At 38.4% G+C, this 18,453-nt stretch overlaps 1 protein-coding gene across 1 annotated transcript in view; it reads left to right on the forward strand.

Annotated features, from left to right (window-relative positions):
* The first annotated feature begins 1,357 nt into the window (after positions 1-1,357).
* The window catches only part of ATP2C1 (ATPase secretory pathway Ca2+ transporting 1), a 112,145-nt gene continuing 95,049 nt past the window's right edge, over positions 1,358-18,453 (forward strand). Inside the window, exon 1 of the mRNA XM_088798324.1 lies at positions 1,358-1,781. Within this exon, the coding sequence (XP_088654450.1) occupies positions 1,674-1,781 (108 nt within the window). The 5' untranslated portion in view covers positions 1,358-1,673. The remainder of the gene's footprint in view (positions 1,782-18,453) is intronic.

Consider the following 18,453-nt stretch of genomic DNA (forward strand, 5'->3'; position numbering starts at 1 on the left):
GATTTCCAAGCTCCTTGTTTTTGGGGGCTGTAAGCTGGCTGGGAGTACATAACACTGTGCCCTTAGCATGCTGGTGGCAAGCCAGTGCTTCTTTCTGGCCCTCATTAGAGCCAGCTTGCTTTCTCTGGCATACAGAAGAGGACTGGAAGAGTCTCTGTAAGCAAGCAGCGGTGCACCTGGAAAGGGGACTGGAGGGCATGGCCTCCTCCAAGGAGCCTGCCCCAGCGGCAGTATGTAAATGACTTCTTGGAATTGCCAGCCTGGCCCTGGTGAGACTGGAAGATCACCTTGCAAATGGGCCCGATGCCAGGCTGACAGATGGCCTGGGCTGCTGGCAGCACAGTCCACATTAGACCCATCAAGTGTGTTCCCTAAAGACAGCTGGCCCGACCAGGAGTGTCAGGGAGGCTGTCTGGGGGATGGCTCGGGCTGCAACATGGATTACCGCACCCCCAGCTCTGTCCACCCCCTTCACCCCAACCTGCAGTGCTCTCTCTGACGGGGGAAAGACCAGCTCTCTTTCTACTCAAAAGCAAATCTCTGCATTTCAAGATTTTTGGTTGATGTCCAGCCTAGACTCTCTATGGCAGCCTCTCACAGAAGTGGCCAAATGTTTCCATCAAATGAACCAGCTACTGCAAAGTTAAAAAGGGTAATAAAATAGCAAAGCCTATGTGAGGACTTTGTTCAGAAACCCGGTGCCATCTATAGAGAATAAAGAAAATATTGAACTTTCAAATTTTATAATTTTATGTCCTCTAAGACCACAGACCTTTTATCATGTTTTCCCTTTAAAGCATGAATCCTTTTAAAAATAGTTGGAAAGTAAATGTATAATGTTTTTTCTCCCTTACACTCAGAAGAAAGCCTGGGGAATTTAATGTTCCTGGATTCAGCCTGTGGATTTGAGATAAGGATTCAAGGAGAGAAGCCTTTTCACTCAGAACGGAATCTGTTTGCAGCTATTGTTCAATTAACATAAAGTATCTGGTTACTGGGTATGTTGCATAATGCAGGACAGTGTAAACCAAGCGTTTTAAGTGCTGACACTGAACTCCTTGATAACAGTGAAGGGGGAGGTAATTTGTTAATTTTCTTTATAAGTCTGCTAAAAAAAAAAAGCTTCTCAAGACTGAATGAATCACCACTGTAGAGCTGAGACGCAGCTGAGGGTTGTCCGTGAGTGCTCAGGAAGATATTAAATCTACAAGGAAACAGGGAAAACCACATGTCACGTTCTCTTTAAGAGCTGGAAAAGCTGTCAGAAGAATTAAGATTAAACCTCCTGTGAGTCCGTGGGTGTGGAAAGTCACCAGCTAGCTAATATTAACATAGCTTGCAACAGAGCGCTGTTGCTAGAAATAGGACAGTCGCATCACTACCACTAAGCAATTTGCATTCTGTGGACCAGCCCCTAAATTCCTCCTGGCTCCTTCGGCCCTTTGGGCATTGCGTTTCTGAAGGCTTTTTAGACAGAGTTCACACTTGGCTGTCTGGTTTCACGAGGAACTCTACCCAAAAGAGGAAGCGGCAAAAAGAACATCTGCTTTGTTTGCAAGAACGTGATCGAGCTACAAGCAAATCTTTAGGCATCTGAGGAATTGTGAAGCTTCTAGATTTCATATGGTGGATGACAGGGCGGGGCAGACAAGAACCTTCTTGCTTTCCTCACCATGGATAATCTGTTGCCTCAGTCTAGATTCTCTTATTTCAAAAAATATCCTCTTCATGCAATTAGAAAATATGTATCGATGCTGAGAAACCAAAGAGCTGAAGAACAGGTATTCTTTTGTTTATATTATCTTTAAAGTTAATTGGTGTTTGCTTTTGGCTGTGGCTTTTACGGCACTTGGCAATTTAGTTTCTGCTAGTAGTTTACATGTTTATAGACACAAGTTGACTCCTGCTTAAGGCTGTTCAAACTTGGCAATCAGAAGAGCAAGCAGGCTTGTGAGGATTTATTTGAACTTGGAACATTTGGATCATTAGATTAAGTTCAAGTTCTGTAACAGAACCACGTGCTTTTGTTTTTTCTGAATAACCACACTACTTCTATCAGAGTCGAATTGTGGAGGATTCCTTGATAATTATCTAGGCCCTCAAATACAGATTTTAAAACTATTGTTATATCTGAACAAAGAAAAGTATCAAGCCCTAGAAATACACTGCCTTCTGTTATGTGTTTTTAATATCACCAAGATTTGCAAAACAAAAAAAGCATTTTGTAGACTGTAAATATGATAGCCCTAAGCAAATCACTGAAGAGTTGAGACCATTGAGAAGGAACCAGTCATTTTTTTGGTGGAGGGTAAGCGATTGAGCACTGAAGTTTTCCGTCTTCTGAGCCAACCCAAAGTTAGGATTTCTAGTAGTAGATTCTAGCATGTGGGAGTATATATATACTTTTAAAAACTGTTCAAATGTCTGATCACTTCTTGTTTAAAATCATGCATTCATTCTCTCCCTTACAATTATGAAAAAGGCATTTCTAAAAACTGCTTTTTTGAATTACACTAAATTGTTAGAAGAAATCGCTATGTCTGATCCATGAAATCTGGTGGTTAATTTAGAAAGAAGAATGGCAGTGGTAAACAATAAATGTATGGTCACATCAAAGATCAGAGTAATAAATTGCTTGGGCATCATGCTTGTCACTAGGACTGCAAAACTGCATGGGAGATTTTAGCAGTGTCCTGTATTTGAATGAGGTGACCTACTTATTAAAACACTTTGAGGAAGTGAAAGCAAAGGTTAGCAGACAGAAAATCCTCTAATGACAGGTTTCCCACAAAGGCGATGCATAATTTGGAAAATGAAAAATCATTACTACTGTTTGAGAGGAAACTGCTTTTCTGCTGTGCTTTCCTAATTTTACATGAGCTGGAAATTCAGGTGATGCTCACTAAGGGGGCTATGCTTAGTAGCCAATTGATTTCTTAATTAAGCAAGGTGTCATGACTACAAGGAAATCCCTTGTTTTCCATGTGCTTGCTTTTGAAGTGGAAAGCCAGAGACCTAGGTAGTGGTGCTCTGAGTTGTCTGCCATAATCACTGAGTCCAAATCCACAGGCTTCTTCAGGCCTCATTATGGGAGGTGGTGTGTGTGTGGGGGGGTGTGGGGGGGAGTGAGTAATGGGGAGGAGGAGGTGGCTGAAAGGATGGGGCTGGGAACTGGGAACTGTGGATTAAGTGATTTTCTTTTTCCTTTTCTCAGTATAAGTTTTTGGAGATGTGGCTGTCTTGCTTGTACAGTTTGTTTTTAAGTGTATTTATTTAAAATTTTAGAAGAGTTTATTTGAGCCAAACTGAGGACATAGGCCAGGGAGCAAGATCTCAAATACTCTGCAGAAGAACAGTTGTGTAGCTTCTTAAGTTTGTTTGTTTATTTATTTATTTATTTATTTTCCAGTGGGCCTCAGATAACCCTCTGTTGAATGATTTTTATATTTAAGTTTATTTTGTAAACATTGCAAAATGCATTCAGGAGAACATTAGGATTTAACATGGATCCTCTCTGACTTGGACTGGGTGGGTGGCCCCCGCCCACGTGTACAACCATTTGAAATGACCTGGAAACAGCTATGAGTATTGTGATTTCTTTCTATACAAGTTAATGGAGAAATAAAGAAAAATGACATATTCGATTTTTTCTTCTGAAACCAATTACGGCTCTGGAGACATAATATCTCACAGAATTAGAGGAATTAGGTCAGAGTCAATCATGGCTAACCTTGGAAAGCTTGTTAGAAAGTTACAAAGGAGGTTAATGATGTCTATATTTTTAGGATCTGTATATTGGTTGTCTCTAAGCCTTACATTCCTGTAAGATCGATCTTCATTATAAAGGTGAGGGAAGTGAGACTTAGAGACCCAAAAGAGGTCTTGCCCAAGGCCACCCAGCTTGAAAGTACTGAACAAAGATTTGATCTCCTGGCTTTAAACTTAATCCATTTTATCATGCTTTCTCTCGGAATAATCCAGTGACAGCAACACAGCAAATGGCTAACATCTTTTCCTAGAGAGTATGTGGAACACTTCAGATATTCACATACCACTTTCATAATTCTTATCATAAGTGTGTTTACCACCTGTATGTATTTATGTGTTCCTTAATACTTGTCAGCATTTGCATTTAATCACTCACTTTAAAAACTACAATTTGTGTAGAAAGAAAATTTCATATCACTGCTATAAATGGAAAGCCACTGTCATTTGCCATTCGTAGAAGTATAAATACAATAAAAGCAAAGCAATGTTAAATTCTAGCTAGATACTGTTAACTGTGAAATTTCTAAGCCTGAAACCTGCTCCATTTTGTTAAGTAGGAAGATTAGCTTGTAAGAGATTCACATCCTTGTAGCCAACTGAGAAATTCTCCTGGCCAACGATAAAAGAAAATTAAAAGATAGACATCTTTCTTGATTTCAAGTCATTCGTTGTTATGTATTGTAGTGTCTGCATGCCACTTAAAATTGTCTCTCAATTCATCTAGAACCATCAGGTACCCTCAATGTTGTGTTTCACACACATGGAGAATAATATCCTAGATGCACCATCTGCTTCTCCACCTCTGTGCCTTCAGATACACTCCTCACCTTAGCCTAGAATTTCTTACTTTACTTACAACTTGCCCCCTTGGAGATCTCCTACACATTCTTCAAGACTCAGGTTCAATGGGCTCACAAAAAAGCTTTCTCCAGTTCTGTTGGGAAGAGTGAAGCATAGCCCCTCCTTTCTAAGATACTCTGTCTGCTTCTAATAGAGCCCTGTACAATATGGTATGTCGTAAGCCATTTGCTTACACATACCCACGACACTGGGGGGTATCTTGTTCTTTGTTCCCTCAGGCCCACCTTGGAGCCTGGCACATGCTGGCATAGGAGAGACCTGTGGAGATTGCCTATGGCGCACACCTCCTTTCTTGCCACTACCCATCTCCTGACTGGGCCGGAAGCATTCCCACATGTTCCAGTTACGGTCTTTGTTACACTCACCTTGTCCACAGAGACTTTTTTGTTTACAGCTTCTCCTCTGTGTTCTTCCCCCTTGAACTTGGTGTCATACAGACATGAATGTTTGAACTGAGGGTGGTTTTTGTTGTTACTCCCATTGTAATGTACCAGTCAATTGGGGAACATGTTATGCATCAAACTGGGAACAAATATCTCATCCTTTGCATTTCTAGACTCTATTATAGCAGGCCTTTCACAAAGCCAAGTTCCTAACTAGGTAGAAGACTAATGTCATTAATTAGATGAAGGTGCTGAAGGTTGGAAAAATTGGAGGATGCACATTTTGAACAGTATTATTCAAGTGGTTTGGTGGTGGTGGTGGTGGTGGTGGTGGTGGTGGTGGTGGCAGTGGCTGGAGGGACCCAGCCTGAATGGGTTCTCAGATGAGTTTGGGCAGGTGTACTGAACACATGTATAATGTTAGATGATTGCAGTTGTTTTGTTTTGGCCTGATTAGAACAGCCAGGGTCTGGCTCAGATGTTGATGTCTGAGCTTGTGGGTAGTAAACGAGACTTATAGGCAATGTTCTCTTGTGTACTGGAGTCCCAAAAGCCTGCTCTGTGGCTCGGGTAAACAATTAGGACACTGAGTGGGCAAAGGAGAATTTGCTCCACTTCTGAGCAGACTGTAGCCTGCTCAGCCAACGAGGGCTACAGAGAACTGGGTGCTCTATGAACCCCTAGAAAGTGCTGTTCTTAGGGGTCAGCCCCATTGATGCAGACTTTATTCATGGTTGCCAGTGCCAAATGGTAAGAGAAGACTGTGAGCTCGTATGGCACAGTCTACTCTCTCTCCCTTGGTCAAACACCACCCATTTGCTGACAATGCCCAAATATTTATCTCCAGTTCAGGGTAGCCTTGTATATCCCACTGCCTGTATGACATCTCCATCTGAATGTCTCGTGGATGTTGCAGACTAAATGTGTCCAAAGAGAACTCACAAGCCCTATCTCCAAACCTGCTCCTCCTCAGGTCCATTCCTCAGCACAAAAGCTCAAGCAAGAAACTTGGGAGTCACTTTTGTACCTCTCTTTCTCTCCCTCGCCTCCCTTTTGCAAATTACTAAGAAGACTAGTCAATACTACTTCTAAAATAGTTACTGAATCCTCCATCTTTACCTTCCAATCCTGATTCACCATCCTTTCTTGCTTGGACCATTGCACTATCATTCAGATGTGTATTCCCACATTCACTCTTGTTACGCTGCAATCCAAGCTCCTCAAAGCAGTCAGCATTTTCTTCTTTAAATGAAAATCTTATTTCATCCTAACACAGGGAACATGATTATTTTCCTTTTTCTGTTTTAGTCCCAGTGCCAAACATAAATAAGGCACAAAGTAGGTGATATATTTACATGACTGAATGAGTGAATGTGAAGGTTGGGGAGTTCAGAGGCTGAGATGCTGTCGTGCAGGTGAGGGCAAGAGATGGTGAAAATAAGGTTATCATCTTTAGTAAACAGAGGCCGGTGAGATTTAAGGGAAATGGTAGAGTAATTTTATTTCATGGATGTGCAACTAGTTTCAGGGGTTGAGGGATTTGCCCAAGGTCACATAGCTCATTTGTATCAATGCTGGGATTAGAATGTGGCCTGCTGGACTCTCAGTTCAGTGCTCTTTCAAATGTGTATTGTGAGTCCAGACAGGTGTAGAAAAGGGCAATATGACTACCAAGCAAGGAGAATAGGACTCTACAGGCTGAGTCCAGAGGATAGGTTAAGTGATGCCTGAAGGTCAACTTGTCAATAATAAATGAGCCCCATTGATGAAAGACTGAGACAGAGAAGGGCCTGCTGTTTGGAGCTCTTGTCCCTCAACTTCTACTGCCTTGCAGTAGCCTCATCAGCTTGAATCTCTTCTTCCATGTCTCCCACAGATGAGGGACCAGAAAATGCAGGATGGCTACTTTAATGGACAAGAATTTGGGGTGATCTGTGCCAATGGTGCCTTGCTCTCTTGAATAGAAAGACTTCTTTCTGAACACGAATTACCATCTACGAGCTGACCTGACGTGCCTTGCCTATTTAACAGGGAATCTGCTTAAAATGAAGAGCGTGGTCTTTGGTGCCAGGGGGCATGTACAATAGCTACTACATACATATTTTTGGAATTAGATCCTTGCACTGTTAAAACATTTTCCAACAAAGTTAATCCACACAATTTTTTTTACTATCTTTCTATATTCTTGTTATCTGAATATGCAATCATGTTGCCATTGATGGCCATATAAATATGGACACAAATGTTCACCTGAACAGGACTGAATGCAGAGAAGAGAATCTGTCACCTGTCATCTTGTTTTGTGGAATTCCTTAATTCCTTCCATTGCTAAGCAAATTTCCCCCCTATATATTATGTATGGAGCATTTTTGTAGTTAATAAGGAAGTAAAAATGAATTAGGTAGGCTGTAGCTTCTCTGTGATACTTATAGTCTCAAACAGCAGAAAGAGCCGTATTCAAGTCCCTATAATATGAGGCAAAAACCACACAGTGCAGTCGTAGCGGGGATGACTGACTCAAAACTTGTTCTGGTTAATTTTCTTAAAATGAGGAGAGTGGTCTTTGGGGGCCAGGGAGCATGCTCAGTAGCTATATTTTAATTAAGGATTAGAACTAAATTTTATTTCGGAGGCTGTTCTAAAGTTTCTGTTCAATGACTTAAGAAAAGCTTTCTAGTTCAAAGAGGATCACTGGATTTTTATTTCTTGCTTTGTTCCTTAATGAATGCTAACCTCAAAGCTGGGTTATTACGTAAGTAAATAAACCTTTGAATTTAAGTCGAACCTTAGAAACTTAGTTCTTCCTTTTGGCTCTTATTACCTTCTCTGAATAAAAATATTAATAGCAAAATTAAGGACTCCCCTTTCACCCCCCAAAAAATATGTTGAGATTTGGGACATTACATAAGGGTTTTGGGTTGCTAATGCCGGTTTTCCTCTCTAGGTGAAATGATAGAAGTTTTACTCCAGCGTGGTTTAAGATGTGTTAAGTTTTTAGCCCCTTAAACTAAGTGAGTTGGTTACATCTTGAGAGTATATCAAAATTATCCATTTTATAAAGTCTCTAAAAAAAAAGTCACGTGGAATTGGTTCTTGGGGAGGGGGGCGGGGTACTATTACCCCCATCACACCCTCCAAGGACCAATTTCAGAAACTTGCATGTAATCAGTGGCTCTCCTTCCAAAACTTCCTTCCGGCACTTTGTTAGTCATACAGGACATACCGGGAATTAAATAGCCCCACAAATAAATGTAAAATTGCTGCTTGGATAGGTACAGCAAAGTATATAATGAGAGATAAGACCAAAGTGGGAAAGTCAGAAAAGGCTGCCCTGAATTAAGTTCTGAAGGAAGAACGGATATTAACTAAAGGAGGATAGTGAGGGGACAATTGGAACAAAGGCCTTGGACAGTAATTGGCATGGAAACAGGGAGAAGTGGAAGAAGAGATGTGTGTGGAGGCAGTGGGGACTAATGAATGCTATCCTGAGACAGCAGTTCTTGAAAGAATCCTGGATATTAGGTTCAGTGATGAAGAGATGGAAGATGTGATTGTTTCTGTATATGTGTTTGCATTTCATAAGAACCAGAGGGCTGATTTGTAGAAGAAACATGGAGGTACATTTGGGAAGTTCCAGAGGAAATAACTATAACTAATGGGCAGAATTGCGGGGAGAAGTTGTGATACAAAAATAAGGATGGGGGGGCCGGCCCGGTGGCTCAGGTGGTTGGAGCACTGGTGTCCTAACGTCCAGGTCGCAGGTTTGATTCCCACATGGGCCATTAAGCTGCGCCCTCTACAGCTAAGATTGTGAACAACAGCTCTCCCTGGAGCTGTGCTGCTGTGAGCAGCTCGGACATTGGCATGAGTGGCCGGCAGCCAGCATGGCCACCAGCCAGTGTGGCCACCAGCCAGTGTGGCCACCAACTGCCTCAGCTAGTGGGAGTGCAAGGCTCATAATACCAGCATGGGCCAGGGAACTGTGTCCTACACCACTAGACTGAGAAACAATGGCTTGAACTGGAGTGGGGGGTCAGGGAGGAGGTGGAAGAAGGAGGGATAAATTAAAAAAAAAAAAAAATAAGGGTGGGTTTCCTAAAAATGAAAGGTGAAAGAATGGGCGACCTTTTGCAGAGGGGTGGGTTATGTGATACCCCTCCTCGGAGGATGCTGTGTAATGGTTTCTGCATCATGAAAGAGAAGATTGAATGAATTATTAGGCTCCTTCCAACCCCAAGATTCTAGTGCAGTGGGCAATACAAAGATGGGCAATTAAGACATCTTAGGAATAAAGAGACAGCATGGGTGCATCAGTTAGAATTCATTTGTTTTATTTGGTTCGTGGTAAATACTCCACAATCTGAGAGTGTTGCTCTGGAATCTAAGGCCAAAGAAGATAGATTCACATGTCTTTGGAGATTCAGGTAGCATTTCCATCAAGGAAAGGAAATAAACTACATCCAGAAAACACCTCAGGTGAAAAGCTTATGCGCCAGTAACTAGCTTTTCTGAACCCGATTGGCCACTGAACTACTTGTACCCATAAGGATAAACAACTCAGTATACTTAGGCAGTCATTGATAAACAGGGACACAGAAATTTCAGGTTATTTTGTGGCATTTTGACCACTTTTTAAAAAATATATCAATCCTGTTTTGCCTTCAACTCTGTTTTCCTGCATTTGATGGTGCCAATTTTCTGCTTATTATGATTCCTTCTGAAGGTGTTCCAGCCTTTTTCTCCATATTATCCCAGCTGTGAAGTGTTAGACATGTCTGTAAGACACCTGAACCCTGAGTTGATTTTGAGCTATTTGTAATCCTGTTATCTGCTTCTAACCTTTCCTAATGTACTGTACTCAGATGCCTTTGAAACACAAGTCAGTAAATTGATGAACACCAAAACCTTGTCTTTGAAATAAGCATATTAACTCAAATGTAAACCTTTTTTTGTGTGTGAACTACCAGTGTAGCTTTTTATACATGTTTCTAAATTTGCTATCCTATTCCACTTCTTAGACAGTTTGTCTGCAACATTTTATTTGCTAACTGTGGTTCAGAATGGAAGATGACATATTTCCTCACCTGGTACAGACAATTCCATGCCTGAACAGAAAAAGAAATGAACTTTGCACATATGCTACACTGTTCATAATTTGCTGTGAAGAGAGCAGGAAAAAGGCTGGAATTCTTTCTTTCCTGCTCATCCTAAAGGCAGTATATTAGTAAGGCTATTTCAAGAAATAAAATTTGGATTATGCTTCAAGAATAGGACATTTTAATTAAAAAATTTAAAGAAATTTTCAGTTACAATTGACATTCAATATTATATTAGTTTCAGGTGTACAGCATAGCAGTTAGACGTTTATGTAACTTATGAAATGATCCCTTGATAAGTCTTGCACCAACCTGGCACCATACCTAGTTATTATGATATTGATTATACTCCCTATGGTATACTTTACATCTTGTGACTGTTTTGTAACTGCCAATTTGTACTTCTTTGTCCTTTCACCTTATTCACACCCCCAAACCCACTCCCATCTGGCAACCATGAGTTTGTTCTCTGTATCTATGGGTTTGTTTCTGTATTGTTTGTTCTGGTTTTTAGATTCCACATATAAGTGAAATCATATGGTATTTGTCTTTCTCTGATGACTTATTTCACTTAGCATAACAATGCTCTCTAGTTCCATCCATGTTGTCGCAAATGATAAGATTTCATTCTTTTTATGACAGAGTAATATTCCATTGTACATATGTACCAATTCTTTATTCATCTTTTGATTAGGGCATTTCATCCATTTACATTTAAAGTTATTATTGATATGTAGTTATTGCCCTTTTATTGTTTTTTGATTGCTTTTGTAGTTCTTCTCTGTTCTTTTCTCATTCTCCTGCTCTCCTATACGTTGATGACTTTCTGTAGAATTGTGTTCAAATTCCTTTCTCTTTATTTTTTGTATATCTCTTGTAGCTTGTTAGTGTAATTACATACCAAGCTATGTTTATAGCAGCCTATTTTAAGCTGATGGTTGCTTAAATCCAAACACATTCTAAAATCACTACCATTTTTACTTACTTCCTCTATGTTTATGCTTTTGTCAGTATTTTTTCTTTCTTTTGCGTGTGTATGTGTGTGTGTGTGCCCTGTGCCTCCCTTAATTTACTGTTGTATCACACATGATCTTCCTATTTTTGCCTTTTAACCTTTGTACGAGCTTTAGTGTTGGTTGATCCACTGCTTCTATCACGTGTATGTTTGCCTTTGTGAGAATATATTTTCTTTGCAATATTTTCTTATTCGTATTTTTGTATTTTCTTCTTCTCCTCCCCGTCCCCCCTTCCTCTTTCTTCTTCTTCAAGAAGTCCCTTTAACGTTTCTTATTATAATAGTGGCTTGGTGGTGATGAACTCCTTCAGCTTTTTCTTGTCTGGGAAGGTATTTTAATTTTTTATTAAATGACTTATATGCACTTGGCAAGGTCCTTTAAATACATTTTCATTTAACCTTCATAATAATCTTACAAAATTGGTGGTCTTATCCCCACTTTATGGATGAGAGAACTGAGGTTTAAAGTCTGAGATTACTTGGTATAGCTCATAGATGATGGCAGTAAGGTTTCGGCACCAGGTTTCCCTGTCTGACTCCAGGGCCCGATTTATTGCCCCGCACTAAGACTGCTCCCACAGATTAAGGCCCCTTCTTTCCTTCCCTTCTTGTCTTCTTTCTCTCCTTGATAATAGATTTTCTTTCATTTTTTGAGAATAAAGGGGTTAAAAACAAAACCATCATAACTACTGTGCAGGAAAGACTCCTTAAATCTTTTCAGGAGATCCTTTTGAGAGGTTTCAAGGTTTTTCAATTTGGAGGGAACTTCTTTTAAGAGAAAGAATATAAAATTATAAATATTAAATCAAATATAAAGTGAATCTTTATTTAGAATGAAATAAGAAATCACAACAAATTATAAATTTGAGGGGCAAATACAATAAACATCACAAAATTTAGAAAAATAGTGTTTTTACTAGAATTAACTGATAGAAATGTTTTGTTCTAACATTTTTGTGCTACAGAGTCTTTAACCACGACTTGCATGACAATGATTTTCTAATATTCTCTAAAGAGGTAATTGAAAGATAATTCAGACACACTCCTCTAGAATAGTTAATATATATATATATATATATATATATATATATATATATTACATATGTATGGAGGGTGCCAAAGCACATTTTAGAATGCGTTTAAACTTTGGCACCCTGTGTGTGTGTGTGTGTGTGTGTGTGTGTGTGTGTGTGTATTTTCTGAATTGAGAAACATTTCAGATGCTGAGCAGCACTGGACACATTTCTATAAAGATTTCAGGCCCTGTGATCTAGTACAGTAGGTAGTAGGAGTATTTCTGGATGTCCTTTCTCTACTAGGACAGCTAGCAATAACTCACCACACACATACATGACTACCAGCCACATGTTTATATCCCACTACATCTAAACGCAATCTAAATATATCCCCATCTCGTCTTCTTTAAGTCAGATCCAAAACTTGCCCACGGCTGCTTCAGTGTTACCGTACAGGAGAAGTGTGAAGGAGGAAAAGCAGCAAAAAGAGTACTCTAGAATCAATCACTTAAATCAATTAAAATATCTGTTGCAAATTTTACCAAACCCAAAGACCATGAGGACATTGCTAGAGTCTCTTTTAGGGCCTTAAAAGTGGCTTCTGCAAATGAAGAAACTTAAGCTTCATTGATTTCCAGGCAAATCCAGCTCTAGAGGAATGGTATAACAAAAAACGGTGGTATACTATTAATATGTAAGAGTCTATGCCATAGGGTGGCTTCAAAAGTAATGGTGTATGAAGTCCTATTCTGAGCAGCTTCAGCACCCAACCCCACTGAAGGAAATAGAGGATGTTCCTTCTGTGTACTTCATTAAAGGAAATAGCTCTATGGAGATGAACATGTTCTGGTGATAAAACTTAAGGTGCCCCACCCTCATTTATATTTGCTAAAGGCTTGTTATTTGCAATGGGATTATTTGTAAACACAGGAAGTCTCAAAACCTGTATTGGTCTAATTAATATTAAATAAATGATTTACTAATCTTTCAAGCAAGCCAGTTAACACATAAAGAACATGTTATTGCTGTAAAGGCTACACAGTAGAGAAATTATAGCAGCACTAAAGAAAATCTTTCAGAATTCATTAAAATGTAATCAAGCTTTTGCAAACTCATCTGTTATTTGCAATTATAACATAGTTACAGTAAGTTGTGTCTGGATAAAATCACCTTTGTGTTGGCTTTCTTTGCTGAATTTTGCTCATTCGTAATGTATTCAAATACTGTATTTCTCCTGTGTGTCTTCTTAGTAGAAACTCTTGACTCCTCTTTCTCCTCTTCCTTTGTTCTATGAATAACTGTCCTAAAATATAAGCAGTCCTTATTATTGCATCTTGTCCCATTAACTATTATCATACTTGCCACTAAACTTGACTATGGCCTATAAATACATCTCAAAACAAATAAAGCATATCATAGAAGTATTTCAGTCTTATATAATGGGTACATAGTTTATAATCAAATTATTTAAAGGTTTTGAATAGTGTAAAATCCTATTTTTCTAGTGTTGGCAAACTACCTTTCTTGCTCTGTCCCCAAATATAATTTCTCTGTAATGTACTAAAAAAATTGTTTGTAGCTTCTGAAATTTTACGCAGATTTTTTTTTGGCAGGGGGGTGGTTTGTTTTTAAGGGATGAAACTATTTCTCTTAGGAGCATATTGTTTCAAGAGAATGGCATTTTCTATTTATGAAGCTTCCCCCCACTTCTTTCATGTAACTGGTGCTGCTACAGCCTGATACACCTGCTCAAAGAAGCATTGTTCCAAAGGTCCTGACCTGGAATAAGAACACAAAGACTGACTTCATAGCTGGGGACACAACTGTAGCTCCATTGCTACTGCACTGCCTTCTAACTTTTGTTCTCCTCTGTCTGATGGCTGTGCTGATGTGATGATCAGAGATACTTAAGAGGGGAGAAATTTGATCTCTTTATGGTCTTAATGCTCTTTCTCCTGATCCTTTAAAATACCTGGTTCTAGGCCAACAGGTATTTTACTCGAAGTTCAAAGCCCTGTGTGATTTAAGAATGCTGAAGGAGGTTTAAAATGCTAATATACACTCTCACTTTGTTGTTTTTTTTTTAGATTTGAGGACTAGTAGAAATATTTTTAGGTTGAAATATCTTTAGATCAAAGTTTTATGTTTCTCTCACATCAGTGCTGAAACTTTAGCATGCATTGGAATCACCTGGAGGACTTCACTACAGAATACAAGTCCCCACTGCCACACTCACACACACAGTTGCTAATTCAGTAGGTCTGAGGTGCGGCCCCAGAATTTGCATTTCTGAAAAGTCCTCTGGTGGTAGGAACACAGTTTGAGAACCACTGATGCAGAGCCATTTGATGATGCATATTTTCCAATTCAAAGCTGACAAATTCAAAGCTAACTGGGGTTGCCATTCCTTCTCAAGAATAGCACAATTGTCATTTAGAAGTTGGAGAGTCCTTGCTAAAGCCAAGGGCTTTTTTGATGATGATTTACAACTTTATGGGTTCATAATTGACAGTTTTCAACCACAGTTGCCCTATGCCTATTAGTATTATGTAATTCTTAATAATGCAAGAAATTGTTAAACAATGTCTTTGCTATAAGAATATAATCTAAAATATGTCATCTCTTTAGTTCCTTCTTCTGTAGCTGTTTGCTGATTAAACTGAAACGACAAATGACAATTTCAACTGTTGATTTAAATTATGGAATATAAAAAAGATGTAAACGTTGTTAAGTCCTCCACACTATCTAAAGCCATTTTAAGTACTTAGCATTAAAAACAAACTCTCAATTTTTACCTTGTCCATACTCTGGTTAATACGTACATATAATTATAAAGACTCAAAACAAGAAAAAAATGATCACTTGGAATGATGAAATCAGTATTCCTAATGATGTTTAGTGGCTTCTAGATCCTTCGAACACGTGTTTAATATGAATTCTGTTATTTTTCAATAACACATGTTAATGAACATGTCTCAATTACCTACTGAATAATCGCTCCAAAATACCAGTCTGTGATTATTTACTTATAAGATTACACTCCCCTTTTAGCAGTAATTTTCCACTCTGAAAGATAAACCCAAGAGATTCTCAAACAGCTTCTGCTTGGAGCGTGATTTCCCCACTGATGGTGTCCGAAGATTAAATAAGAACAGGTGAATAAGGTGTTTCCCCAAAAATAAGATCTAGCTGGACAATCAGATCTAATGTGTCTTTTGGAGCAAAAATGAATATAAGATCCCATCTTATTTTACTAGAATATAAGACTGGGTATAATATAATGTAATATAATATAATATAATATAATATAATATAATACATAATAATATAATACCGGTATAATATAATATAATATAATATAATATAATATAATATAATATAATATAATACCGGGTCTTAGAGCTGATTGTCTGCTAGGTCTTATTTTCAGGGAAACATGGTAGACGTAGACAATGACCAAAGGATGTGTTATAATCAAATCCTTATTAATTAATACATTCTTGAAAGTCATCAAATGAGATATGGGGCAGATACCCAGATTCAGGAATTAATGGCTACCTAGGTTGTAGGGTGCTTGATTGAGTTGAAAGATGCAAGAATTTAATACAACAAAATGGTAAGCTACAAAAGGTAATTCAATAAACAGGGCAGTTTCTTATATATTAGGTTGTTGCGAAAGTAATTGTGGTTTTTGCAATTATTTTTAACCTTTTAAACCGCAATTACTTTTGCCCCAAGCAACCAATATTTTCTAATGGGTCATAGTGGCAGCATTAAAGGAATTAAAGACAATATGGATATTTGACTCCTGGCTTTGACATTGAATAGCGAGAAATTCTTGTGCAAGGAAATTCACCTGTGTGAGTCTCAGCTTTGTCAGCTATAAAAAGCAATTAAAAAGATCTAGTTTGCTTATCTCATAGGGCTGTGAGGATTAAATTTAATTATGTTCATGGAAGTGTTATGTCAACTAAAAAACTCTAAACAAATGTGGAGTTTTGGTGGCTGTTCAGTGAAAATTGATTCTCATTTCCCTAAAAGTAATTTAAATTCTTTACTCAAATGTGCAATGTTGGCATCTTTTCCAAGCACCTTTCCAGGGTTAAAATGAGCAATTTAATCATTTAAACTAGGGAAATAATACATGTAGAGTATTTTTTTAATGTCATAGATTTTTAACTGTTTTTAGAAAACAGAAACAAATTAATGTGCAAACCTCAAAACAATAAATATCTCCATCAAGTTTGCTGAAAAAATGAGTATATCATATGTTAGGAAGGTGTAAATTTAAATTCATTTTAGCGATCGATTTCATAGGCGAATCTATCACCAAGTAGGCATTAGTTGAAGAATTAAGCAAGAAAAAGCCTGGCACACAACTACATAAAACAGTAAAAATTCTAAAATTTCATTTGTTTTCCAGAATAAAGTGCAGTTACATTACTTAAAAATACTACTAACTAGTAATAAGAAAAACTTGTCAAAGTTTTTCTGAAATCAGCCAGTTTTTCACTTTATATGCTTAACTAAAAAAACAGATTCCCTTGTTCAGTCTTTTTGACTTACATCTTAGTCTGCAACTTCCCATTAATTAGCATTGCCTTTAGCATTTTAAGTCATTTATTTAACATTTTTATCATTTGAATGTCATATTATATTCAATTCTTTTAATTTTCATAGAAGAAGCCAAATCATCAACCAAATAACATTTTAAGCTATTCATGTAAACTAGTTTTTCTCATTTAAGACTATCAATTAGGATGCTTCTAGCTGCAAGTAACAGAAAATATAATTTGTTTATTATCTCATATTAAAGGAAGCCCTGTCCTAGGACAGGCTCCAGGGTTGGTTGATTTGTTGGCTTAATTATGTATTAAAGGACTTGATTTCTTCTCATTACTACTTTGTCACCGTTGGTGTTGGCTATTTCATGAGGAAGAGGGGAGGGAAGGATAATATGGTGGTTGCAGCACTTTCAAACACTCAGAATTCAGGGGAAGGCGTCTTAAGTCACACACAGACTGCCCAGTGCACCCCTCAGAATTTCTGACTCAGTAGGTCAGGGTGGGATCTCAGAATTTGCATTACTAATAAGTCCCCAAGTGATGTGATGCTACTGGTAGTGGAGGCCGCACTTTGAGAAACACTTAGACTAATGATTCTGAAGAGAAATGGGTATTTGAGGATCACTGGTAGTGTTCATCAACAGATGTACTTTAACACTTGGAATATAACGAACAGTTCCTTTCACTCTCCTCATAAGGCCTGACGGCCATTTCTAGATTGTCAGCTTCCTGTTAAACGTTCTAGATTAGGACACTGTTCACGTAGAACAACCGACATTCCTAGTAGTTGATGTAGCAGTTTCTTAGAAGTTTTGCATTCAACTGTCTGAACTGGGGCATGGTTGAGCTAGTTCAAGCTCCAAATGTGCACTTCAGTGTATTTGTTCCTGGGATGTGGAATGCTTTCCCCACCCCAGAATCCCCATTTTCCTAATCCACCAAACGTATGACATTTGGCACATTAATTTTAATATCTTCTGAAATAGGCTACATAAACAATGCCTTTTGTAACACAGAAAGCAAAAATAAAATTGCCTGAAGGTATACTGTAAATGTTGGTATTCTAATTTTCCACCGATCTATATTTATAGTGAAGTTTCTAAGCTAAAAGCTTAACAATTTGTGTTGCAAAAACTCTTTCCTGCCAATTTGTATTTCCACTTTTCTACCATCTATCTTACAAACCATTATGCCAAATTGCAATTCCTCTTTCTCCATCACCTATCTTATAAACCATCTTTGGTGTGGGTCCCCTATTTTGGGTAGTATTCTCAATGGGAATGTGGTCTGTTTGCATGATTGTCCAGAGCTAAACTTTAGGATCCTCACAAAGCCTCGGGCAATTTCTGTGCTGTGGATCTCCCGCTCTCATTTATTACCAGAAGGACATTTTTGTGCTTTTTTTTCTAATTTGTTCTCACAATAGGAAGCACAGTGGAAAGAGATGATTTCTGCAGGGGACCTGGAAGGACATGGGACAATTCAGGCAAAGATGCAAGCTTTGCGAGAAATATTTGACATCTAGAAAATGGTGGGGTAGAAAACTTAAGTGCAACATGTACTATTTTGGAGGTCTGAGGAAATACAACCTTTCCCAAAGCTCTTTCAGACCCAGTGTGCAGCAGAGTAAAGAGAGTGAAAGTGTTTCTGAAGTGAAATTGAGAAAACATTTAAAGGGAGGGAGGAAGCCTAGGCTAGTACTGCAAACACGGCAGGGAGACGAGACATGATATAGAATCTGTCTAATAG

Source organism: Rhinolophus sinicus, chromosome 5 (genome assembly GCF_057876585.1).
Source record: "Rhinolophus sinicus isolate RSI-liver-muscle chromosome 5, RSI-T2T, whole genome shotgun sequence".
Classification (NCBI taxonomy): domain Eukaryota; kingdom Metazoa; phylum Chordata; class Mammalia; order Chiroptera; family Rhinolophidae; genus Rhinolophus; species Rhinolophus sinicus.